Below are 27,936 nucleotides of genomic sequence, written 5' to 3' on the forward strand. Positions count from 1 at the left end.
CATCTGCCATGTTTGTAGTTTTTAACATGTTTTATGTGTGTTTGTAGTTCTAATCTAATCCTTGTCCAACATGAAATGGGTTGTGCACAATATTAGCTGTTAGAGTGTGCACGGATCTGCACTTCGGATTCTAACTGGAAAAAGTAGATCAGGGGTTTCCAAACTTGGTCCTGGAGGGCCACTGTCCTGCAGAGTTTAGCTCCAACCCCAATTAAACACACCTGAACCAGCTAATCAAGGTCTAATAAGGCATACTAATAACTTTCAGGCAGGTGTGTTGAGGCAACTCTGCGGGACTGTCGCCCTCCAGGACCGAGCTTGGACAACCCTGAAGTAGACCATCCGGGTATCTTTGGAGTACTCATTTCAACATATTACGATTTGAGACACCATAATTCTAATTTCTAATACTATTTAGGATGAATAGTATGTGAATTGGCACACAGCTATAGTGTGCACCCAGCATTACCTTACCAAGTGCTACTAAAATAAATAACAAGAACAAGCTCATTGTCTTTTTTATTGAGGCAAACAGCTCAAAACCGTCTTCTATTCATCAAGTTCACAAATGTTGCATATGTATATAGACATTCAAATTTAACCAGAGATAATGCTAGTTGAGCAGTTCAGAAAAGACAGTTAGCTACAGATATTAGAAACTGTAACACTTTTTGTAGACTTAATACAGCCTGTCAACACTCAAAGTAAATGTAGTGTTGAATGTGGAGTCATTATCTTATGAAACATAGAAACTTATACTATATCAGGGTAACAAAATGCCAACCATTTGACAGTGTTAGATGTTTTATACAATGAAAGGGCAATTTGTGCTACATTTGTTTGATTTTTACTTATCGAACGTATTGAAGTGTAAGGGGAAAAACACTTTTTTGAAATTATTTAACTAAATATAACAGTTTAGCTGTGAAAAGGACAGTTTCTTTTGTCCAGTAGTTAAAACTTTGGGATATTCAGGGGCAGGGCGGAATTTATACAGGTAATTAACACTTAACGTCCCATTGTTGGCATGGTAACGGCAGGGGACTTCAGTGTTGCATCTTCTGCCTTCCACTGTGAGGTAATAGTTTTGATCTGTGTGTAGAACTGAATGCCCTGTGATGGAAAGAATACCAAAATACTTAAGACTAAACAATGACTCAAGATTAGTCATCTTTTTAATACCCTCCCAAAATGACAATGACATCACATGAGAAATGGCAGGTGGCTGGCAAACGTATGCTGGCGAGAGCAATAAACCACTTGTGTCAAAACATGTCAGTCATTGTTTTATGACAAACTACAGCTGATGACATTTTATACCAAAACAAATTTTACAGCCAAACTCTGGAGACAAAACATGGTAAACCAAATGGACCATGTCAACATGTGACCTGATTTTAAACTGGCTGGTTAATTTGACATTTGGGGAAGATATGACGTGGCCAATCATTCTCAAATCACTTTTTTCCAGGGCAGAATGTCAAGTGTCAACTTCTTAAAAATGTTTCTTTCAATTTGGTAATTTTTTCCAATTTATTGTGTGTAAATGAAATGAGTCTTCATTTCTGTATTTAACTGAAGGAACTGTATTCTTGCCAAGCGCTCTACTTTTCTACCATCTGATTAATTTAAAGGGGTCATGACATGGATTTTTTAAAATTATTTTAATATGTTCCTTGAGGTTCATTTATAAAGTTAATGTAGTTTTTGTGCACAAAAACAAATATATATGCGAAAAAAAAAAACTATTTTCAACCTTCATTCCAACCTTCATTCATTGATCCATTTTTCAGAGGCGACTCCTTTAAGGCCCTGTGTCCACCAAAGCTGAAAACACTCTGCTTATAACGCTTATCTGTGAGCGCAGCTATCTTTTAGTTGAGACGCTTTGTTACTATGATACTGAATATCTGCGACACTATTACTTATAACTGATTTTGCAGGTAATTTGTTTCAGATTTAAAATGTTGACACAATGTAGAGTACTTGCTACAGTATGTATGTTCGGAGACCAGCAATATTAATTTCTCATGCATTTTGTTCCGTTCTCTGGTTGTTGATGTCATTTAACAGCAAGAATGCTGTGACAGTTGGTCGGTGCCCGCCCCTCCTCTACTCTGATTGGATGGCTAGCTAAAAAGGTGACAGCGATGAGTGCAGCGTTTTACTCAAAGTTGAACATTCTTCTACTTGAGGCGACTGGTAAAAAAAAAAAAAAAAAAAAAAAACGCTAAGCGCTCGGCGCGCCCATTGAAAACAATTGGAAAAGTACGCTAGCCATCAGAAAAAACGCTTTGGTGGACACACGGTCTAAGGCTTGTCAGTAAACCTATTTGCCACTTGTTTGCCACCTGATGTCACCTGATGGAGTTTGGGTTCCTTGCCGCTGTCGCCTTTGGCTTGCTTAGTTGGGGACACTTGACATTTGATATTCAATAGTATTCTTGACATTTATTCAACAGTGCTTCTGATCTGCCTGCATTGACACTATTATTTAAGAGCTGCTGTGCAGCCAAATTATGTACCAGTTATCAATGTAAAGCTGCTTTGACACAATCTGCATTGTAAAAAGCGCTATATAAATAAAGGTGACTTGACTTGACTTGACTAAATGGCCAATGTTATGATAACATCATTGCATAGGCAATTGTGAAGGCAAATGTCAGTCATTAAGTGACTGAACACCAGTGGGTAAAAAAAAGTGTTGTCAGTAATTAATTGCCCATTTCTCGTTCACAATTTTAAATTAATGTCAGGATATCCAGAGATGAATACTTACTTGCTTTCCATAGAAGTTTGTGTCACCCCTGAAGGAGCCTCTGGAACCGGTGAATGAAAACATGGGCAGTGGGACGGGGATTGGTACATTAACTCCAATCTGTAAAAGGAGCAGTACATTAGCAGATGTCTCAGAGGTCAGCTGCACTTGAGCAGTCATGTTCACTGCATCTCACATATCTGACACACTCACACCCTGATGACAGTTAAGACAACAGCGTACCCGTCAGACACAAATGCATTTTTGTCTGCCGCAGAAAGTTGTATGCTTTCCTCACGTTGCTAGACACCATGTGGGAGAGACGGTTTGTATATTCTATACATTACCGCTTCACGTTCGTCTCCCTGCTCAATGTAAACTTAAAAATCTCACCATACAAGTGTAGCTTCAACCTTTCCAGTGTGTATTGAAGAGCTAGCTTACTGTGCTTCAATGTCAATGTAGCAATTAAAGTCCAGAAATAGGAGTTTAACAAAACTAGAGTTTAAATTTAGTGTTAACCTTTACTAGATAGCAAGCAAAAACAGGACAATCATCCCAGTGGATTTTGTTTCCTTCTTCTGACATAAAGTAGGTTTCTTGAGCACTTTTGCCTTATGGATTGTAAAAAAAAACCCCTAAACTTTCTTAAAGGGTTAGTTCACCCAAAAATGATAATTCTGTAATTAATTACTCACCCTCATGTCGTTCCACACCCGCAAGACCTTCATTCATCTTTGGAACACAAATTAAGATATTTTTGATGAAATCCAATGGCTCAGTGAGGCCTGCAACGCCAGCAATAACACTCCCTTTTCAATGCCCAGAAAGCTACTAAAGACATATTTAAAACAGTTCATGTGACTACAGTGGTTCAACCTTAATGTTATGAAGCGGCGAGAATACTTTTTGTGCGCCAAAAAAAACAAAATAATGACTTTATTCAACAATATCTAGTGATTGACGATTTCAAAACACTGCTTCATGAAGCTTCGAAGCTTTACAAATCATTTGTTTCGAATCAGTGGTTCAGAGCGTGAATCAAACTGCCAAAGTCACACCCCCCAGTGGAGAACCATTGAAATTTCGAAACTCTTATGATGTAACGAAGCCTTGTTTACTGAAATCACGTGACTTTGCCAGGTTGATACATGCTCCGAACCTCAAAGCATCTGAAAGTTTTAATTATCTTGCTGGCAATGCAGACCTTACTGAGCCATCGGATTTTATCAAAAATATCTTAATTTGTGTTCTGAAGATGAATGACGGTCTTACGGGTGTGGAACGACATGAGGGTGAGAAATGACAGAATTTTTCATTTTTGGGTAAACTAACCCTTTAACAAAAACACATCTAATGTCTAACATACTAGTTTCAATTGTAATTTTTTCTGGAAGAAAAAGAAAATCCCCTTCACCGTGTCATTTCCACCACATCTCAAATGTTTAATAGCTTTCCGGAACAAAATGGCTGACTCCTTTGATTAGCTAATTTCATAGCCAGCCTTTTTCTGTATTCTGAATACACACAAATCACAGACTCCTCAGCACAGGCCCCTATGACCAGCTATGAATGTGTCATGCCAGAAAACGGTTTCATCATGCTTACAGTCATTGATCTGCTATTCGTCCACTACAGGCTAAACTGCAGCTCTGCCAGACAGACTACAACTCACACCTAATGATGGCTTGATGATATATATCCACAATCTGACTTGTGAAGCAGCCTGGAATCATAAATCACATCATGTTCATTCATTTGGGCAGAGGAGAAATGGCTTCCCGACTGAGCTTGGTTTCTTGATTTCTGTCACCTGATGGAGTTTGGGTTCCTTGCCACTGTCGCCTCTGGCTTGCTTTTTTGAAATTTAAAACACACAATAGATTTGACTGCACTGACACTACTGGATGAGAACAAAAAATTAACTGAATTGAGCTGGACAATGAAACCACTGTTTTTCGCAGAGCTGCATTATAGCTGATTCAACTTTGTTTCTTATTTGACTAATTTCGCAAAATCAACACTTATTGAATTGAAATGAATCAACACTGAATGGACTTGAAGTGAATAAAGACAATATTTTCCTCTGTAGAGCTGCTTATAGCTGAATTTAACTTGAAATCATTATTGAACTGAATTTTCTTTTTAAGTCTGGGTAAACTATACACAAATATAGCAAATATAAATGAAGGCATGGTAAAAATTCCCAGGTAGCTTTTAATATTATCTTTATATGACAAAAAGAAAACAAATAAAACCCTAACACAAATGTGCCTGAAGTTGAAGAAACACCCATGGACATCTTTGCTTTGGTAACAAGCTAGTGTTGGGCTTCAACCACTGTGTACGGAAAGTTTGGAACAATCAGCTCATTCTATTGAATTGTTGACAAGGCAGCTGACACACAACTGAAAGCCACAATCATTTGTTTGTGTACCAGCTGAGAAAAGTGATGAATGCAGAGAATAGCCCCTTTCATACAGCAATCGTGGCAAATTAACGTTAAATTACTAGAATGAGTTTACTGGTAAATACACAAACAAATATGCTGTACACACAACAAGCAACAGTGTTCTGGCTTTTTACAGTTAAGAGACCATTCACGCATCAGTACCAAAATACCGGTAAGTTCTGTGATATCAGTCATCAGAAGTGATCTTTAAACGTTGCGTCATTGTCTTCATTCACCCGCATTGAGGAGAAGCGCTTTAGTTTCACTATCTGTTCAATTTGACAATTTTTTGACTTCTGAGTGACAGGCATGAGGCATGATAGAACATATTTTTGATCTTAAAGGTGCCGTAGAAAGTCTTTTTAAAAGATGTAATATAAGTCTAAGGTGTCCCCTGAATGTGTCTGTGAAGTTTCAGCTCAAAATACCCCATAGATTTTTGTTTATTAATTTTTTTAACTGCCTATTTTGGGGTATCATTAACTATGCGCCGATTCAGGCTGCGGCCCCTTTAAATTCTCCTGCTCCCCGCCCACGGAGCTCGCGCTTGCCTTAAACAGCATAAACAAAGTCCACACAGCTAATATAACCCTCAAAATTGATCTTTACAAAGTGTTCGTCATGCAACATGTCTAATCGCGCAAGTATGGTGTTTATTTGGATGTTTACATTCGATTCTGAATGGGTTTGATAGTGCTACGTGGCTAAAGCTAACATTACACAGTGTTGGAGAGATTTATAAAGAATGAAGATGTGTTTATGCATTACACAGAGTAAGTGTTTAAAAAATGAAAATAGCGACGGCTCGTCTTCGTGAATACAGTAAGAAACGATGGTAACTTTAACCACATTTAACAGTACATTAGCAACATGCTAATTAAACATTTAGAAAGACAATTTACAAATATCACTAAAAATATCATGATTTCATGGATCATGTCAGTCATTATTGCTCCATCTGCCATTTTTCGCTGTTGTCCTTGCTTGCTTACCTAGTCTGATGATTCAGCTGTGCACATCCAGACGTCCTGCCCTTGTGTAATGCCTTGAACATGAGCCGACATAAGCAAATATTGGGGCGTACATATTAATGATCCCGACTGTTACGTACCAGTCGGTGTTATGTTGAGATTCGCCTGTTCTTCGGATGTCTTTTAAACAAATGAGATTTATATAAGGAGGAGGAAACAATGGTGTTTGAGACTCACTGTATGTCATTTCCATGTACTGAACTCTTGTTATTTAACTATGCCAAGGTAAATTAAATTTTTAATTCTAGGGCACCTTTAAAAACATGAGATGCGCCTAACAGTATCCGACTGCAGAGCGGCGGCATAATGAATGGAAAAGAAGGTAGGGTCTTGAGCGTGACATGCTGAAAAAGCTGCGAGATGTGGCGCAATGGTCAAAGATGTCCATCTAGAACATATTTACATAGAAAAACTATTAACCCTCATTGAATGGGCCGGTGCATAGCAGCAAAATCTACTTAAAATACTTTGTCATTTATGTTCATACAGATAAAAGCAAAACATCATTTGAAACTGTAAAGGGTCTACTTTTATATGTCTCCACTTATAATAAAAACAAAACATTGAGATTTTGTAAAATAAAGGAAACAAACAGGGGTGTGCTTTCTGCCATTTCGGTCTCCATGAATTTTTTTCTGGAGCACGTCACAAAAATGAAACAAAACTCAGTGAATACTTGCCACACAGACATGAATAATATATCTAAAGATATCTGTACAAACCTGATGCTCACATATTATTGTAGACCAGTTTGTGCTGAATAAAGTGTAATGACACAAATGTCAGGGCCCTCAGATCCCAGAGGATTAAAAAAGCAGTGGAGCTTACCGTAAACAGCGCCATCGTCATAAGAATTTCATGATTGCCCCAAAGCAGACTTCTTACATCAATGCGTTCTGACTTTGTATGTGCTCATACCTGTAATCTTCATTCTGCGTTCACAGAGCATCATACTGGTAATGTTACAACTTCCCTTTATGGGAAATTGCCAGAACAGATTTACTGGCATTTTTGAAAAGGTCCTGTTCACAATGATCTCTTACCAGTAATTTACCGGTAATTTACCAGTAAAGACTGTACGGGTGAAAGGGGCTAATAGCTAAACAAAACATTTAGTTTTTGGAGTGGGGTGAGGCTGGAAACTGGCAGAGCTTCTTGAAATGTTTTTTTTTTTTAATGTGGTTGCACAATTTGAGCCTTCTGGCCGAAGGTGACTCGTGAGGGAGTGGACGGAGAAAAAAAAAAAAAAAAAGGCAAAAGGAGTTTCTTGTGTGCAGGGGTTTTGAGAGGCCAGCTCAGCACATGGCCCGTGCCGTGTACTCCAGCATGTGAATCGCAAACACACAGCATAGCGGCTCGCCACTGGCAAACAAACGGGGTAAAACGGGGGCCGTTTTTGCATAACCACCAGATCAACAGGTTGCAAGGGATCCCTTTTGAGTTTAATTTCAGCCTCCGGGCTGTACCAGCAAAATATTTTGGCACAGTTTAATTAAAAAGCACATATTTGCTGTAAACTATTTGTAGAGTGCATGTTTAGTGGTCGCAGCTGTATTTCGTACATTTTAAAATCTGTAGCAAACAAGGTGAGTTCAAATGGATTTTTTTTTTTTCCATACTGTTTTTACTTACATTTTTAAAGGAGGGTTTGTGTTACTTATGGCAGCTAAAGAGACAACACTTGCATCTGAAACGTGCTTCTCGGCTTTCAGTCAAGGAGTGGCGCCAAGGGGATTTTACACATTTCATTTACTTCACATTCTAATATTTACTCTAGAGGTGTGGCTGGAACTCTTCACCTACAATGGTCTTGTCAAGAGCCTACATGACATGTAGAGGTGCCTAATACGACATAACTGAACATCAACATGTCTACACCGTCTATAAGGAGGGAGATTTCCAGACATAGACTGACCGAGGTCTTTCTAAGGTCTCTCAAAGGTTGCATGTACCCATCTCAAGTCACACAGATACTGTTTCAACAGTGTTACTCTGCTCTTTGATGGTGAAATAATTAGTGGGGATGTGTGTGTATATAATCAGACACTGATTTACCACTATTCTTTTTCTGACAATTGAATTAATACAAGCATTCCCATTTCTTGCAGTCCAAAAAAGAAACAGTTCAACCAAATTCTAAAACCAGTTTCTCGATGGCATATTTCTTGCGTTTAAGCTGCAGTCCAGTTGTGATGGTTTGATGCATCACAATGTGTATCATAAACCTAGCCAAAAGTCAAAGAAATCTCACCTGACCAACATCAACTTCGTGGGTGTATTTACGTGCTGCGGCACCGTTGGTGGTGAAGATGGCAGTTCCGTTGCCGTATGGGTTCTTATTGACGATTCTGATGGCTTCATCCAAGCTGTCAGCCTCCAGAACCACCAATACAGGTCCAAATATCTCCTCCTTATAGCACTTCATGTCAGGCTGAAATTGAGGTAGCACAAACAGAAGGTATATAATATTACATAGCCTTTGCATCCTAGTGACATGTTACAAATTAATTGGGATTTACTCACCTACATGTTACAAAGCTTTATGTGGAATGCAAAAGATAAAAACTGTTTGTTGAAATATTGTCTATATAATGAAAGTCAATGGGTTCCAAAAAGACTCTGAACCCCATTGACTTTTGTTGTATAATAAAGAAAAAAACACCAATATCTTCTTTTATGTTCCACATAAGAAAAAAAGTCATACAGGTTTGGAACGACATGAATAAGTGGGATGAACATGCGGATATTGTGGCTCTCACCGTAACATTGCTAACGATGGTTGGTCCTACAAAGTTCCCGTTTTCGTAACCCTTGACCTTCACATTCCTGCCGTCAAGCAGCACCTTGGCGCCCTCATCCACACCACTCTGAATAAGGCTGTTAACTCGCTCTTTGGCCTGAGGTGAGATAAGAGGTCCCACATCAGCTCCTGGCTGGTCACCTTGCAGAATAGAAAGTGGAGAAAAAAAAAAAAAGATTAAAAAAAGCCAAGGAGTTTCTATAAAACATACCTGAACCATAGCCATTTCTGATTAGAATTTGATTTTTGTTAACATGTTTTTAGTCTGAACCGTCATCACATGTGGCACTATGTAACAAAAGCTGAATGAACACACTATTCATTATATAATGAATGAGAAGAAATCTCCTGACCACATAAACGTGTGAATTCATATGTTAGCAATTCAGAGCACAACCAAGATGCACTAATTTGCTGAATCATTACTGTAGTGAAGATGATTTAGGTAGACAGTTGGCAGAAAGTGTAGCGGTTTTCCTTCCAAACAACAGTTTACTTGGTTAACCAGAAGCTTATACATCCTAAAATTTGGAGAAAGGGTTTCTGTATTGTTTTGTTGATTTTTGCTGAATAGATGGATGAAGAGGACTACTTTCCTTTAATTTACCCCTTTTTACTGGGTCATAACCAAAGGAACTGGCAATCACTGACATATCCATATGCACTTGCGCACACACATGAATAAACACACAGCCACACGCACAATTTTAGATACCCTGAGGCAATTTGTCTTAGATGGCTGCTTTAAGGTTTCAGAATAGCTGCTGCGGTTTAGTTTCCCTGATTACAATTCCAATTTTCATCGGCAGACTTTTTTTTCCCCTAAACATTTGATCGGCCCATACTAATTTCTGGTCCCCTTTATGCCACAAAATGTGCTTCAGCTTTGTGGCATGACCAAGACAAATAGTGCGTCTATCCTCTGGGTGAGCTGAACATGTTTTGAGTTGCACAGGGAGAGGTGTGGTCATGAAGGCATGGGTGGTCTACAAAAAAGGCCAAAAAAGAGGGATAAAGCAAACTACATGAATTCAGAGAAAGAAAAAAAAAAAACAGAGTGAAACTACAGAAGAGGGACTTTATTTCAATGAATATCATGATATATTTAAGGTAGAATAGTTTTAAGGTACGGTATAGCACAGCAATTCGGCTGTTCGGATGGGCTTGGAAAGATCATTCCACCAAAAAGGAACAGTGAACGAAATAGAAACACTCTACTGAATGCAAGTGCAAACGGACAGTAGCTTGTCATGGGAGGCATAGCCTACCCAAAATGTTTAGGTGAAAATGGGAGAAAAATGATTTAGTGTTGATAAAATTCCCAGTTACTCATTTAATTTCATGCCTCAGAATGTGAATTTCTTGTTTGTAATTTCACCAATGCAACACCATAATTATGGAGAGTAGCGATATTGAATATTTGATTGCCAACTTATTTACCAATCTACCATTCGAACAGCAGCTACAAATTAAAAATGAAGGAAGACCCCTCGCCTAAGTTGGATATAGGCTACAGCAATCAGCTTCACCAAACGGCCAAACGAGCTCTATTAACATGGACATTTATAAGGACAGAATAATGGATGTTAGCTTCAAGTGATAGGCTAGGTGAGTGAAATGATATTGAAATTGTCTGGCTGTATATGTGTCATTTTGTTTACATTTTCTGTCTAAAAGAATCCAAAAAGTGATTTAAAAGCAGTTGAGCCAAAAAAAAAAGTGCAATACTGGGGTACTTCAGGATCAGAACTGATGAATATAATAAAGCTCAAGTACCTGCATTGACACGGAGACTCTTTGCACGTTCAACCAGTTCAGGCAACCAGTTTCGGGCTTCTCCTATGAGGATAGCCGTGGAAAGTGCCATACATCTCTGACCTGCTGCTCCAAAAGCAGCACCTACCAACTGGTTGAGTGTGTTCTCTTTGTTGGCATCAGGCATCACCACTCCATGATTCTTTGCCCCCTGGTGGACAGAAGATGAGATTCTAATGAAGCAACTCCACATTTTACCAAAATTCTAGCAATAACACAATGATTGGATATAGGCAAAGTACAAGTGAGGACAAATGCCAAAACTACCGTTTACCATCTTGAATAGCTATTAGATTAGCATAAGATCCAAATTCAAAATGCAAGTTTATTTCTTGAATGATGACAAGGATTGCGGTAGTGGACGGGGGCGTTTATAGTGTTTCAAAAGAGTACATTTATCTGCAGTGAGAGCCAAGAAGGTGGGATACGCTGTATTGCATTAGAAATCCAAGGCATCTGTATACTGCTAAATTATATATTTCTACAGTTTAACTTAATTCACTGCTGTGCATTGTCTGTGAGTCAGTCATGCTAATAGTCAAAGCAATAAAGATTGCTAATTTCCTTGTCAAATTTTGAGACAGACTAAAATTGCAGCCTCATTATGGAGGATAAGAATGAACCAGAATGGTGCAGATTCATTTGTAACCAAATGCTGCCACCATCTGGCCATTACAGTTGTGCTGAGATACAGATACTAACCTACTGAGCAGTGCTGGGGAAGGAAACCGCTTGGAAAAATTAGCTTGTTGCTTAGAGTTACACTGTTAAAAACAGCTGAACTTTTGTCACACTACTAAATATTAGTTTATTAGCATCATTGCTTTCAGTTAATTACTCCCCTCCACTTCTGTGAATTTTTAAAGAAAAGTTTTCTATATAATGAAAGCACATGAAAGCTATCAAGCTTTCAAAATGGTCCATATGGCTCATGCACTGCAATATCTTCAAAGATGTCATTGACTGACAAATTCTTCAACTTCATTTAGGCCAGGGATGGGAAACTTCAGTCCTGGAGGTCCACTGTCCTGCAGAGTTTAGCTTCATCCCTGATAAAAACTCACATGCCTATAGCTGTCTAGTATTCTTGATTATCTTGTTCTGGTGTGTTTGATTAGGGTGTTTGATGTAGCTAAACTCTGCAGGACAGTGGCCCTCCAGGGCTGAAGTAGCCCATCCCTGATTTAACCAATAAGACGGATTCATGAATTAATCGTTTAGACCAATTTTGTGAAACGGATCAACTTGGTCAATAAAAATATTTGTTAATTCACCATCATCTTACTGAAAAGTGGGACAAGGATATTCTTCAAAAACCCACCTTTCATATTCTGTGTAGATAAGTAATATATTTGACACAACAGATAATGAAATTAAATTTCTATTATTATTCCTTTAAAGATGCATTCAGCAGTTTGGTGCCAATTCAAGTTTCTCACAATAATACGTAAATTAAATATGGTGCCCTACTTTGCTATGTTGAAATAATGCGACCAATATTCACTAATCGTCAAAGACAATCCGAATGCTTATTGGCTGCTGTCTCTGTCGATATGCTTGTAGCATAGTGTTGTTTTTTGGTGATGCCAAGAGGGAAAATTAGACAATTAAAGGGATAGTTCACCCAAAAATGTTTATCTGCTTACCCCCAGGGCATCCAAGATGTAGGTGACTTTGTTTCTTCAGTAGAACACAAATGATGATTTTTAACTCCAACCGTTGCTGTCTGTCAGTCTTATAATGCGAGTGAATGGTAACACAATTTATAAGAGTCAAAAAATATGCATAGACAAATCCAAATTAAACCCTGCGGCTCGTGACGGCACATTGATGTCCTAAGACACGAAACGATCGGTTTGTGCGAGAAACCGAACAGTATTTATATCATTTTTTACCTCTAAAACACCACTATGTCCAACTGCGTTCAGCACTCGCTTAGTGAGGTCTGATCGCGCTCTGACAACGGCAGTAATGTCTAGCTCTCATTGAAGTATAAGCGCGAGACATCACTGCCGTTGTCAGAGCGTGATCAGACATCACTAACAGAGTGCTGAACGCAGTTGGACATAGTGGTGTATTAGAGGTAAAAATGATATAAATACTGTTCGGTTTCTCGCACAAACCGATCGTTTCGTGTCTTAGGACATCAATGTGCCGTCACGAGCCGCAGGGTTTAATTTGGATTTGTCTATGCATATTTTTTGACTCTTAAAAATTGTGTTCCCATTCTCTCGCATTATAAGACTGACAGACAGCAACGGTTGGAGTTAAAAATCATCATTTGTGTTCTACTGAAGAAACAAAGTCACCTACATCTTGGATGCCCTGAGGGTAAGCAGATAAACATCAAATTTTCATTTTTGGGTGAACTATCCCTTTAACCAGCGGAGACAACAAGAGAATCAGTACCTTTACGGCCAAAAAAGCAGAAAAGGTCTGACAAAAAGCAAAAAACGAGCTCCAAAGCTGTTTCCATCCAAAGCTACGAATTGAACTTGTGCGCAAAATTGGAATATTGCATAAAACATTTACGAATAAAGCAGTGTTTCCATCCCATGCGTTCAAGAGAACAAAATCGTCACTTCCTCGGAAATTGGTGCAAAATATATGTAATAAAAATGGAAGCTGCTGCAATCCCACATCATCATAAATAACTTGCGTCTCAGAGCGCACAGACCAAAGACAATAAACGTGGTCATGTTCTCTTGCATGACAGGTGTTTGGGAACACAATCATGTGAAACGCTTCTGGGAGGGAATTAAACCAATCATTTTGATGACAGACTTTGGCTCAGGCATTTCAGAATGATCAAACCAATATCTGAGGTGCTGTATAATGAAACTGATCAGCTGGTTAGCCCCGTTATACAAATCACATCCACTGTTGAGGCAAAGTCGCCATTTTTTTGTTGTGAATCAAGGGATTGATTCAGTAAATGTGTTTCCATTGTAGTTTATGCGCATGTCTTATCGGATGATAAAAAAAAAAATTCTGCCTCTAAGCATTTTTATGAGCATTTTTTTTTTAATTTTGGCACATTGTGGCATTTCCATCCAGCGTTTTTTATGTGATATCCCAAAATGCACATTAAAATAGGTGGATGGAAACATTGCTCGTGTAATTTTACATCAATTTTAAAAGAGTCAATCATAATGAACCATATCGATAGATGTGCAGCATTGTGGTATCCTTAAAGATCTCAATGCTAGCTAAAGAACTACTGAATGCTTCTTTAAAGAAGTCAAGACATTTTACATTTGGAGAGGATGCCAGAGTATGATTTTGTTGTTCATAATTGAACAGACTAGACTATACGGAAGAGGATTAGGGCCAAGCAATAATAAAAAAATAAAACCATCTCGAGATTAAAGATGTTAAATTTCGAGAAAAAAGTCGAGATAAAATGTTGAGAATAAAGTCATTAAATTACGAGAAAAAAAGTCATTAAATTTCGAGAACAAATTTGTTAAATTATGAGAAAAATGTTAAATTTCGAGAAAAAAGTCGAGATAAAATGTTGAGAATAAACTCATTAAATTATGAGAATAAAGTCGTTAAATTATGAGAAAAAAGTCGTTAAATTATGAGAACAAATTCGTAATTTAACGAATTTATTCTCAACATTTTATCTCGACTTTTTTTCTCTAAATTTAACGAGTTTTTTCTTGAAATTTAACAACTTTAATCTCGAGATGGTTTTATTTTTTTATTATTGCTTGGCCCTAATCCTCTTCCGTAAGACTATAAGGTTTTCTGAAAATGCATTTATTTCATGTTCAAAACTAACCATGTTGCTCTGCACTCTCTTTCCATTTTTGGAGCCTCTCTCATAGATGTACTCGCCAGCCTGGTTGGAGCCAACGAAACTGATGGCTTTGATGGCGGGATGGTCACAGATGAAGTTCACAGCTATAACAACACATGAAAAAAAAAACAAAAATCATTTAGTTATCTGCACACAGAATCTAGTTCATAATGCGGCCAAATTATTTATAACCCTTCTGTGCAATTTTCCATACCGTCATGCTGTCCGTGGATTATGTTTAATGTTCCATCTGGAGCGCCAGCGTCCTGCAGCAGTTTGGCCAGCAACATGGCGCAGCCAGGCACCCTCTCTGAGGGCTTCATTAAATAGGTGTTCCCGCACACCATGCCCATTGGGAACATCCACAGAGGAATCATGGCGGGGAAATTGAAGGGGGCAATCCCGGCACAAACGCCAATGGGCAACCGGTATGTGTACGTGTCCATGTCTTTAGTGATAGAGGGGAGGGTCTCACCCAGCATGAGGGATGTGATACTACAGGTGTGCTCCACCACCTCTGCAAGACAAAAAAAAAAAAGTAAGAGTAAATAATGTGAAAGCACAAACAAAATGTGCAATTATGGGGTTGAAGACTTTTTTTTGGCTCCAACAGCCAACAACACCTCATCTGTAGCACTAAAAAGGAAATATCCCAGGTTATTTTTAACGTAATGACTATTATGACATGTGCCATGTTGTTTATTTTATTTCTCAGTGTGTATAACGGAAAAGGAAACATCATTATAATGAATGTACTTTTGATGGAATCTTAGCAGGAAAGTGTCAGATGGGTTAGAAGTAGAAATGCAAAGCTTACACTATCGTTAAAAGGTTTGGGTTTGGTAAGATTTTTTTTTTTTATGTTTTTGAAAGAATCATCTTATGCTCACTGCATTAAAAATAAAAATACATTATAAATATGTTACATAAAAATATATTATTACAATTTAAAATAACTCTATTCTAATTAAATGTTTTCAAATGTAATTTATTCCTGTGATGGCAGTTGAATTTTCAGCTTCATTGCTCCAGTCTTCAGTGTCACATGATCCTTCAGAAATTATTCTAATATGCTGATTTGCTACTCAAAAAAATTATTATTATTATTATTATCGATCATAGTTTAAAACAATTGTGCTGCTTAGTATTTTTGTGGAAAGTCATGATAATATTTATATTCTTTTATGAATAAAGTTCAAAGGAACAGAATTTAATTGAAATAAAAATCTTTTTTTTAACATTGTACATTTCTTTACTGTCACTTTTGATCAATTTATAGCATCCGTGCTGAAAAAGTATTAATTAATGAATTAACTAACATCTAATACACATTAATATTTAAAGTATCACTTTGTTTTTACTATCATTGCATATTTCTCTAAAGAACATTTTTTATGTAAAACATTGTTTATTTTATTAAAAGGTATTTATAAAGGTAAAAAAAAAATGCACAGGAAAAATCAATTTAGGAGCAAATATTGTCCCTTAATGGAAAAGGTGCTCATAAAAATAGGTGGAATAGGTGGAAACATAGCTATTGACACTAAATAAGGAGGTTTACTTTTCATGCTGGTCATGACAGGAGTTAAAAAACTAGACATATCTGGACACACTCACAGTTTTTCTATTACACATTTGTGGTGCTTAAGCCTCCTTTATAAAGCAGTTTACTGTAAACACATCATGTTTGCTAACATATATTAAAGGACAAGTCAAAATGATTGTCTGTAGTAGCTCCAGTACATTCTGTAGTCATTAGGTTGAAAATAACACACTATAATCCTTTTAATGTTCTACAGACTTCAATTAAAATATTCTGACAGGAATTAAAGGGATAGTTCACCCCAAAATTAAAATTCTGTCATCATTTACTCACAATCAAGTTGTTCCAAACATGTAACCTGCGAGTTTCTTACTTCTGTTGAACACAAAAGAAGATATTCTGGAGAACGTTGGTAACCTGAAAGTTGGCGGTAGCCGTTGACTTTCATAATATTTTTTTCCTACTATGGAAGTCAAAGACTACCATCAACTCTCTGGTTACCAACATTCTTAAAAATATCTTCTTTTGTGTTCAGCAGAAGAAAGAAACTCATACAGGTTTGGAACTTGATGGTGAGTGAATGATGACAATTTTCATTTTTGGGTGAACTATTCCTTTAACATGATGTTGACTGGCCTCAATATTACTACAGATTTACTCAAGAACAGTCACAAGAGAGACTCACGCAGTCCTCTGAACACGTCGCCCTCAGCATCAGCCAGGGTTTTACCCTGCTCCAGGGTTATCAACTTGGCCAGCTCTTTCTGAAACACAAATCAATTCACATATTAAAATTTAGCAGGCAGTAGGGCAGAATGATTAATCATAATAATAATCACAATATTTTCCCCCAAATCATGCAGCCTTAACAGGCAATGCTTTAGTTTTTTCTGTTTTATCAAAGTTCTGTATTTCAATTATTCACATTACAAATCAATAAAGGACTATCTGTAAGCATTTGCATAATTCTATTAAACTATAATCCAGTTACTGAAAACAGAACTCTTTCATTGTCATGAGAACCCACTGAATACCGTTCAACTGAAGGTTCACAGCTGTTTGACTGTATCTATATATTTAAAGGTGCCGAAGAACATGTTTTCAAAAGATCTAATATAAGTCTTAAGTGTCCCCTGAATGTGTCTGTTAAGTTTCAGCTCAAAATACCCCATAGTTTTTTTTAAATTAATTTTTTTAACTGCCTATCATTATAAATGCGCCGATTCAGGGTACGCGGCCCCTTTAAATCTCGCACTCCCCCACCCACGGAGCTCGTGCTTGCCTTAACCACCATAAACAAAGTTCACACAGCTAATATAACCCTCAAAATGGATCGTTACAAAGTGTTCGTCATGCAACATGTCTAATCGCGTAAGTATAGTATTTATTTGGATGTTTACATTTGATTCTGAATGAATTTGAGGCTGTGCTCCGTGGCTAAAGCTAACATTACACACTGTTGGAGAGATTTATAAAGAATGAAGTTGTTTATGAATTATACAGACTGCAAGTGTTTAAAAAAATGAAAATAATGACGGCTCTTGTCTCCGTGAATACAGTAAGAAACGATGGTAACTTTAACCACATTTAACAGTACATTAGCAACACACTAATGAAACGTTTAGAAAGACAATTTACAAACATAACTAAAAATATCATGATATCATGGATCATGTCAGTTATTATTGCTCCATCTGCCATTTTTCGCTATTGTTCTTGCTTGCTTACCTAGTCTGTTGATTCAGCTGTGCACATCCATACTGGCTGCCCTTGTGTAATGCATTGAACATGGGCTGGCATATGCAAATATTGGGGGCGTACACCCCGAATGTTACGTAACAGTCGGTGTTATGTTGAGATTCGCCTGTTCCTCGGAGGTCGTTTAAACAAATGAGATTTATATAAGAAGGAGGAAACAATGGAGTTTGAGACTCACTGCATGTCATTTCCATGTACTGAACTCGTTATTCAACTATGCCGAGGTAAATTCAATTTTTAAATCTAGGGCACCTTTAACATGTACAACAAGTGTGTAGAACAGGAACTGCTGTTGTAAATGAGATCTAAATTGTGCAAACTTCAACCATCCAGTCAAGTGTTGACTGGAAGATGAATTGTAAAGGCAGCAGTAACTTACAATGTTGTCTTTAATGAGCTGCTGATAGCGAAGGAAGATCTGCTGGCGGGCCAGGATGGAAGTTTCGGACCAGGTGTGGTACGCCCGCGAGCACGAGTCCACGGCGGCCAACATCTCCTCGTGTGTGGCCTTTGGCACTCGACCAATGACCTCGTTGGTGGCCTAAGGAGAGCACAAGCATTATAATTCAATCACAGAGACACTGCATCTGGTTTATGCCCTTGAAAAGTGCTGATACAGTTCTTGCTGTTAACAAACATTAACAGATATGATTGTAAAGCGCTTTGTGTGTACAGGAGTACATAAGAAAGTGCTATATAAATGCCTCATTCATTCAGAATGGCGTATTTTATAACATAAGATTCACTCATTCATAATAAAAACACCAGAATTATATCTTAAAATGTCTGCCAAAGCAGCTTCAGAAAAGTCCACCTTTTCTGTACTTTAAACCGAGACAGCTTAAACTGATCTAATGTGATATTAACCAGAGTTCCTGGAATATACAGTGCAAATGCAGAGTTAAGAAACAAATAAGCAATTATTATGGCATCTGTTTTCTTCTGAGCAAAGCAGATTATCTCAAGAATCTGGTTAATCTTAATAGTTTTCCTATTGCTCCTTTTGCACATTGGTAATAGTCAGTGAGTAATTATTTTCAAGAGCATAAAAAGGACAAACAATATCACTGAAGCTGTAGTATATACTGACTTCTGGTATAACTAAGTAGTGCAGGTGCTGTGTTGTTTAGTCACATGTGATTAAAACACATTAATCTACTGGGTTTTAACTTGGCGTAAGTGTGGTCAATGAATGTAATCCGTTAAACTGCTGTAGTACATTATCTCTTCTTGTGTAAATTCAGCAAAAGCATTAGATGTCTGATAGTACAGTATGAACTTACAGGATTGTGAATGTCCAACCATTCTGGACTCTTGGATTCAACAAACTTTCCGTCAATGAACAACTTGGTGGTGGGCTGAGGAAGGACACAGAGAAAATTGTGCACAATTAATGTAAAAAGCAAAAACAAAACAACATATAAACAAAGTTGGATTTGATACACTACATGACTTTTGACCAAATGATTGGGTTACACTTTATTTCGATGGTCCACTTTAGATATTATACTAATTATCAGTAACTTTGCAACTACATGTCAACTTGCAGTCATTAGAGTGTTAGTAGACTGTCTGCTTAATATCTGCTAACACTTTATTTTGATGGTTCTCAAACAGACTGTAATTGATTTTGTAACTGCATGTCAACTTATTCTACTAACCCAAACCCTAACACCTAACCTAACAGCCTACTAATACTCTAATGAGAGTTAGTTGACATGTAGTCGCAAAGCTACTTATAGTTTGCAGAATGTCTAAAGTGGACCATCAAGATAAAGTGTAATCAATTTTTGCCTTGATTTATTTACAGTCTGAAGGACTTGTTGCCGAAAGTTAGTCAGTCTGCAGATTTGAGTTGATCGGTTTCACAGAAAATCCCTCAGACTCCAAATTCATAGCTTCAGACTATAATTCCATCCAGTCGGAACATATCAAACATTTTGATATTTTGATCTAATGTTAGAACATATTGTTTTCATTTGTCTTGTGTCACGTAGCAACGAGGCGCATGTTTCTGCAAGAGTTTGTTTTGAACGACTTCAAAGTCTGGTAGTGTGTGATCCTCAGTCGCTTAGTCTATATGACGTCCATTTTTCAGCAAGTGTATGATGCCTAGTGTTTTAAAATCTTTTAAGTCATGCACTCTCTTAAAAAAATAAAGGTTCTTTATTGGCAACCTATTGTACAGTAGGTTCTTTTTAGAGGCAAATTTTTTTTTTATTTTTTTAAGGGATAGTTCACCCAAAAATGAAAATTCTGTCATTAATTACTCACCCTCACATCGTTCCAAACCCCTAAGACTTTCGTTTATCTTCAGAACACAAATAAAGATATTTTTGATCTTGAGAGCTTTCTATCCCTCCACAAACAACTATGCAACTACCACTTTGACGTTTCAAATAGTTCATAAAGAGATTGTAAAACTAATCCATATGAATTGAGTGGTTTAGTCCAAATTTTCTGAAGAGACTCGATCACTTTATATGATGAACAGACTGAATTTAGTCTTTTATTCACATTTAAACATTCATCAACTCACATCAGTTGTGGTAAACAGAAGCTCACGGATATTTGCTTAAAGGAATAGTTCACCCAAAAATGAAAATTTGATGTTTATCTGCTTACCCTCAGGGCATCCAAGATGTAGGTGACTTTGTTTCTTCAGTAGAACACAAATGATTATTTTTAACTCCAACCGTTGCCGTCTGTCAGTTGTATAATGCATGTCAATGGTAACAAAATCTATGAGAGTAAAAAAAAAACATGCACAGACAAATCCAAATTAAACCCTGCGGCTCGTGACGACACATTGATGTCCGAAGACACAAAACGATCGGTTTGTGCGAGAAACCGAACAGTATTTATATAATTTTTTACCTCTAATACACCACTACGCGTTGAACGCGCGCACAGCATCCGGTGCGTGAGGCGTCATCACGAGCCGCAGGGTTTAATTTGGATTTGTCTATGCGTGTTTTTTTTTACTCTTATAGATGGAATTCCCATTGCCATGCATTATACAACTGACAGACTGCAACAATTGGAGTTAAAAATCATCATTTGTGTTCTACTGAAGAAACAAAGTAACCTACATCTTGGATGCCCTGAGGGTAAGCAGATAAACATCAAATTTTCAATTTTGGGTGAACTATCCCTTTAAGGGTGAGTAATAGTGACAGAATTTTCATTTTTGTGTGAACTAACCCTTTAAGAACTGTTGAAACACTCTTTGGGGAACCCAAAATGGTTCTTCTATTGCTACGCAACAAAAAAAACTAAATAAATAAAAAAAAAAAAAAACTTTTGGAACCTTTATTTTTAAGAGTGTACTTTTGTGTATTCCAGCCTTTACACATAATAAAACTACTTTATTATTCTTCCTCTCAATAGAGAGGGAATAAAAGTCTAGAATAGATCAGATCCGAGTCATACAGTGTGTTAGTGCAAGGTTCAGTACAAGTGAAGTTGTCTTTAAAATGATGAGGCAAGGTTTCATTGGATGTTTACATTGTCTACAGGTTAAAGGCTTATGGAACACTACTATAGCTTGAAGACATAGAATAATAAGATATATAAGCAATATTTCTACAATCAAATTGCCTGCTTTGTTATCAGACAAACGTTCTATTAATTTTGATTCATTCAGATTGTTTCTTTTGAGCCCAAACACCCTTTGCACAAATAAGCACAACTCTTGTGCTCACATACCCAGTGAACTTACCACAGAGGAGGAGGAGTAGCACATGCGTCCCATCTGAAGAGGAACCTGCAGAACAGGGGTAAGGTACAGTATTTAATTTACACAACTGTCTCTGGGTAGATAATTTCTATTAATAATGTCAGTCAGTATATTAAACCTCATATAAAACTGCTGTTCACCTCTCTTACATTTAACCTGATTCATAATCAGCACAGAAAGGAAACTAATGGATTGTGTAAATTTTAATAAAGGTGGATATGAAAATATCCCTCTTTAAATACAGAGAAGCTACTTTTCTGAGTGCAGCAAATATGGTTGATTTAGACTCACTGTTGCTCAAACTTTAACAAAGATCAATGCATGAATCGAATGCTTTCTATGACTTTGATAACACTAGTAGCACTTAGCGCATATGAACTTGACCACGTTAACTGTTGCGAAATGATATAATATGGATAAAGGTCATGGCTTTGAGGCGATTAGGCGACTCCTTGCAATCCCTGCAACATCGGTCATTGTAATTTTATAGTGTATTATATAAATAGTTGCCTTCAGGGTGGCTACAACGTATCTGCTCGTGGTGTTTGACCGTGAAGTTGATACTTTGACAACATAACGCAACTTCAAACTCATACTATGTGCATGGCTGTAAAAATGCAATGCTTTTTGTGTTTCTTACCCTCTTCTTTACAAGGGAACGCATTAATGTCGCTGCCATGATGGAATTCGTAGATTATTGTTGTATTCACCCCCCTAATGTGCGTCCAACCCCCGCCAGAGGACGTGCGCCGAGATCTGAACCTGCAGAAGAATCGTTTGTCGTGCTGTCACTTTAAGAATAGGCGGGATGTAGCGTTCAAACAGCCAATTATATGCCAAAATCATATACTCCCCCAAATTCATGCAATCTATTGGTTAGAAGTGTAGGATGATGCACCAATGGCAGTGCGCGTTTGTTGAAAGGCGTTTCTTTCATGACGCAGACACAGATTATAGGCGAGAGCTCAGATGCCTAGAAAGAGATAGGGTTTTAAAACTGTCAATTATTAATTACATAGACTGAAGACGTGTGACAAATTTATGTAATACGACAAAAACGTTATTTTTATAGGCATTTTATTTCCTCCACACCATTTTGCGCGATTTAGTCTTGACTCAAAGTCAAATGAATGCACTGTTTTGAACTAAAGTTTGAATCATTTTAGCATTCGGTTCGTTCGAACGGTTCATTTTATAATAAAATGATTCACTTGAGTCATGCAGCTCGGCATTTTTATTTAATTTTTCGGTTGTTTCGATTAAATTAGATCATGTTACATGTTACATTTTTGTTTGTTTATTGTTCATACATTTTTGTCAAAATTGCTAATAAAAATAAGAATATGACTCCCAAAATAAGAAATAATAATGTTATTATATATATATATATATATATATATATATATATATATATATATATATATATATATATATATATAATATGAATTATTCAATTATCGTTTCGTTTCTCACGTTTTATTCCCATATAGTCATCTTAAAAGGTTCGCGAATCTGTTCGAGTGAATCCTCAAAATGAATCGAATCATAAGGACTGTTTAGTGAACCCATAGGCAGAGCATCACTGTGTCTGTGTAATCTCAAACAAAATCCTTTCTTCTCAGGGACCAGCAATCTAATATGAGTGCATCAGCTGCACGTATAATCAAGGTAAATGCATAAATCCCCTATGCTTGGTTGAACATTGCAGATGGGAGATGATAGACATCTAAACGCACACACAGACCAAATCATTTCCCGATGTCTTCCGAAGTCCACTGAAGTTGCTTAGTCACGAGGAATTCAGCCAGGAGGAGGATTTTTGGTGCTGAATCCCATTGGTTGATCAAGTAGTAGTAGTTTTTTCTTGTATAGTCTCAGTAGTTACAGAACTGATATATGAACACCATGGACACACAAGCAAAGGTTCAAATATGTTGTTGCTTGTCTTAAACTAAGTTATTGTTTGTAATGCATTATTTGACTGATGTATTTTAATGTTCTAGCCTGTTCTTTATGGATACTTTAGGAGTTCTTGCTCTTGGAGAGTGCGGATAGGTGAGTCTTGAAGACTTCAGTTCATTCTATTATTTGAATCTATTTCAGCATATATGAAATGTCAGTTTTCTCTAATATACTTTTAAATGTCTTTTAATATTTCTAGCATTTGCATTGAAAGGCATTGAATATGAGCAAAAACCAGTAAATCTCATCAAGGATGGTGGGCAACAGGTATATTGCAGAAATCTCTGCACTGGATTATTAATATTAATCTAGCGTTATCTAAACTATACAGGGGTTTTCAAACTGTGGACCGTTAAAGGGATAGTTCACCCAAAAATAAAAATTTTGTCAACGCTTATTCACCCTCAAGTTGTTCTAAATCTGTATGCGTTTCTCTCTTCTCTTGAACACAAAAGAAGATATTATAAAGAATGTGGGTAGCCAAACAGTTGATGGCACCCATTGACTTCCATAGTAGGAAAAAATACTGTGGAAGTCAATTGGTTACTCACATTCTTTAAAATATCTTCTTTTGTGTTCAATAGAATAAATTTTGATAACCATCACAAGGATGATCATATTTGGTGGTCTGTGTCCTCTAAAAGATTGAAAGCCTCTGCTCTATAGCATTCCATGTTGGCCCCAACTCAATTTTCTTAACTGAGTAGTCTTCTTCACAAGCTCACAGATCAGTTCAAGGCAATTAATCCAATGCAGCAAGTTCCTGCAGTCACCATCGATGGCATCACCTTGTCTCAGTCGGTAAGAACATGGATTCTCCTGCTTTGTAGCACACAGAAATGATATTATTTTATATTTACATTGAATTGTTATTTAACACAGTTGGCCATTATCCAGTACATTGAAGAAACTCGGCCAGAGCCCCGCCTCCTGCCTGCAGACCCAAAGCAGCGGGCTCACGTGCGCATCATTTGTGACATCATCGCATCAGGGATCCAGCCCCTCCAGGTGAGTGAGACATGACATTATTTTTAAAGTCGGCATAAAACGGAAGTCTTTTCTTTCCTATTGTGATGTATATCTGAGTGAAACGGCTTTTCGAACACAAAAAAAATGTAGGATGGGTTCATGGGGAATTGTGGTTTGTTATTGCTGTGATGTCATGTGAGTGACAGGTTGTCCCGCCCTCGCGCCAGTAAACACATCATCAGAGAAGAGATGCTGCAAGGGCACATGAATTTAAAATAAATGATGTGAACAGATTAATCATTCATAATACAGCAATATTCCATAACAATAAAAATTATCCATTTTGATTTCATAGTGACTTTAAATGTGTCTATGAAGTAACCGTTTTTAAAAAAGTTTTGGGTTCAAATGTTAACAGCCCAACCCCAAACCCCTATATTTCCATCAATACCAGGTTGCTCCTTTAATAATCTCATTTTATCATCTGTGAGGTCAAATCATGTCCAATCACATGGAAAAGTTATTAAAGGTGCCATTGAATGGAAAATTGAATTTATCTTGGCATAGTTGAATAACAAGAGTTCAGTACATGGAAATGACATACAGTGACTCTCAAACACCATTGTTTCCTCCTTCTTATGTAAATTTGATTTGTTTAAAAGACCTCCGAAGAACAGGCGAATCTCAACATAACACCGGCTGTTACGTAACAGTCGGGATCATTAATATGTATGACCCCAATATTTGCATATGCCAGCCCATGTTCAAGGCATTACACAAGGGCAGCCAGTATTAATCCATGATATCATGATATTTTTAGTGATATTTGTAAATTGTCTTTCTAAATGTTTCGTTAGCATGTTGCTAATGTACTGTTAAATGTGGTTAAAGTTACCATTGTTTATTACTATATTCAAGGAGACAAGAGCCGTCATTATTTTCATTATTAAACACTTGCAGTCTGTATAATTCATAAACACAACTTCATTCTTTATAAATCTCTCCAACAGTGTGTAATGTTAGCTTTAGCCACGGAGCACAATCAAACTCATTCATAACCAAATGTAAACATCCAAATAAACACTGTACTTGCGCGAATAGACATGCTGCATGACGAACACTTTGTAAAGATCCATTTTGAGGGTTATATTAGCTGTGTGAACTTTGTTTATGCTGTTAAAGGCAAGCGCGAGCTCCGTGGGCGGGGAGCGTGAGGAATTAAAGGGGCCGCAGCCTGAATCGGTGCATAGTTAATGATGCCCCAATATAGGCAGTTAAAAAAATGAATTAAAAAAATCTATGGGGTATTTTGAGCTGAAACTTCACAAACTCACTCAGGGGACACCTTAGACTTATATTACATCTTGTAAAAAAACGTTCGATGGCACCTTTAACACTTCTCTGAATTGCGCATCAGTGCTTTATTTTAGGGAATGTCAGTCAAACATTACATTAATGACCCATTATTTTTATGATTGTGTTTCAGAATCTGTATGTGATTCAGAAAATTGGAGCAGAGAAGGTACAGTGGGCTCAACATTTCATCAACCGAGGATTCAAGGGTGAGTTTTTTTTCATTAAAGGGTTACTTCACCCAAAAATAAAAATTCTGTCATTAATTACTCACCCTCATGTCGTTCCACACCCGTAAGACCTTCAATCTCATTTTTGGAACACAAATTAAGATATTTTTGATGAAATCCGAGAGCTCTCTGAGCCCCTATAGAAAGAATCGCAATTACCACTTTCAAGGCCCAGAAAGGTAGTAAAGACTTTGCTAAAATAGTCCATGTGACTACAGTGGTTCAACCTTAATTTTATGAAGCGGCGAGTTTACCGAGCCGGCGTTCTGACATAGAACCCGGAAGTGCTGCATTGTGTTTATAACGTGTTTTTTTTTTTTTTTTTTTTTTTGCTCACAAAGTATATGGGTTAGGAACAACATAAAGGTGAGTAATTAATGACAGAATTTTCATTTTTGGGTGAACTAACACTTTAAGGACTTTTGAATGCAGTGACATCTTGCTGTCATATAAACCGTCAGATTATTTGCTTTTATCTTTGATCCACTTACTTTCCTAACATGTCTAATTGCTTTAATTGTATAATGGAATGTTATTGTGTGTTATTTGAAGCTCTGGAGCCTATCCTGAAGCAGACAGCAGGAAAATACTGTGTAGGTGATGAGGTAATAATACTTTATCAAATATAAATCAATATAAGTCACAGTATATGGTATATTCAAATCTTTGGGGTGGGTAAGATTTTTAATGCTTTTGAAAGAAGTCGCTTATGCTCACCAAGGCTGCATTTATTTGATCAAAAATACAGTAACAACCATAATATTGTGAAATATTATTACAAAATGTAATTTATCCTTGCTGAATCAAAGTATTTTCCTTTAAAATAAAAAAATCTTACAGACCCCACACCTTTGAACAGTAGTGTATTAGAATTATAAATTCAACTTTGCTCTGAAATCATCACATTGCTACACTGTTCATCCTCCAGATATCCATGGCAGATATTTGTCTTGTGCCTCAAGTCTACAACGCCGAAAGGTACAGCATGTCTCTTTAAAGCGAACATTACAGAGTGCAGCAGTCAGGTTCCGGAAGCAAAACCTCCATTCAATTTAACTCATAAACCTTTAAAGACAGACCTACTGTGAGCTACGAGGTTGTTAATCCATGGAATTTGCTTCTGCTAATGCCATCAGCCTGAACTATTTCAACTTGGTTTTAAAATAAGAGTGTTTAACTCCAGAATCAGTGTTGAAAAACATTACCCATGATACTATACAGAAAATTCCACCAATCAGACAGTTTAAACAAGCAAAACGCACCAAAAGAGCTCTTGTACCTTTGTCCGATTTTCAAATACTTTTTTCTTCAAATCAAATTTTGTAATGTTTATGATTCACCTTGTAGCTGGTTGAGTTGGTTCATGGGTTATGGCGCTTTAACAAAGACTTTTTTTGAAACCCCTATGTGAAAAATGAATGGGGGGGAAAAGAGACTTCCTGAACCAACACTTCTGAAAAAGTGAGCAGGCACTGTTGCACTCTATAGAGTTTTGCAAAACAAACATTAATTCGATCATCCTTTACCAAAGGTTCAAGGTGGATGTGTCCCAGTTCCCTACTATCAGACGATTAAACCAGACCTTAATTGAGATCGATGCTTTCAAAGTCAGTCATCCATCACATCAGCCTGATACTCCTGACGATTTGCGGGCATAATTTTCTAATGATCCATAATGAAATTAATAAATTGATAACTTTGATAAACAGTTGTGAGACTCT

At 37.1% G+C, this 27,936-nt stretch overlaps 2 protein-coding genes across 5 annotated transcripts; one reads left to right on the forward strand and one right to left on the reverse strand.

Annotated features, from left to right (window-relative positions):
- Window positions 1–502: 502 nt before the first annotated feature.
- Window positions 503–22,491, reverse strand: aldh6a1 (aldehyde dehydrogenase 6 family, member A1). Its single transcript, XM_048191712.1, has 12 exons — window positions 22,342–22,491; window positions 21,684–21,728; window positions 19,246–19,320; window positions 18,342–18,503; window positions 16,890–16,968; window positions 14,876–15,178; window positions 14,644–14,765; window positions 10,818–11,007; window positions 9,001–9,182; window positions 8,493–8,672; window positions 2,780–2,878; window positions 503–1,113 (listed from the first exon to the last, which is right to left on the reverse strand). Exons 1-12 carry the CDS (start codon window positions 22,378–22,380, stop codon window positions 1,009–1,011), a joined length of 1,581 nt encoding a protein of 526 aa, XP_048047669.1. The 5' UTR covers window positions 22,381–22,491; the 3' UTR covers window positions 503–1,008.
- On the forward strand, window positions 21,673–27,921 carry gstz1 (glutathione S-transferase zeta 1). Of its 4 annotated transcripts, none has more exons than XM_048191715.1 (10): window positions 21,673–21,741; window positions 23,324–23,369; window positions 23,705–23,756; window positions 23,863–23,930; window positions 24,384–24,464; window positions 24,561–24,671; window positions 26,119–26,194; window positions 26,768–26,820; window positions 27,144–27,193; window positions 27,747–27,921. In XM_048191715.1, exons 2-10 carry the CDS (start codon window positions 23,340–23,342, stop codon window positions 27,871–27,873), a joined length of 648 nt encoding a protein of 215 aa, XP_048047672.1. In that variant the 5' UTR covers window positions 21,673–21,741; window positions 23,324–23,339; the 3' UTR covers window positions 27,874–27,921. The 4 variants fall into 4 exon arrangements, with proteins under 4 accessions (XP_048047672.1, XP_048047670.1, XP_048047671.1 ...); XM_048191713.1 differs by having other exon boundaries at window positions 21,695–21,741; window positions 24,546–24,671; XM_048191714.1 differs by lacking the exons at window positions 21,673–21,741; window positions 23,324–23,369 and adding an exon at window positions 23,392–23,624 and having other exon boundaries at window positions 24,546–24,671.
- Window positions 27,922–27,936: the final 15 nt, after the last annotated feature.

Source organism: Megalobrama amblycephala, linkage group LG5 (assembly GCF_018812025.1).
Source record: "Megalobrama amblycephala isolate DHTTF-2021 linkage group LG5, ASM1881202v1, whole genome shotgun sequence".
In the NCBI taxonomy this organism is placed as follows: domain Eukaryota; kingdom Metazoa; phylum Chordata; class Actinopteri; order Cypriniformes; family Xenocyprididae; genus Megalobrama; species Megalobrama amblycephala.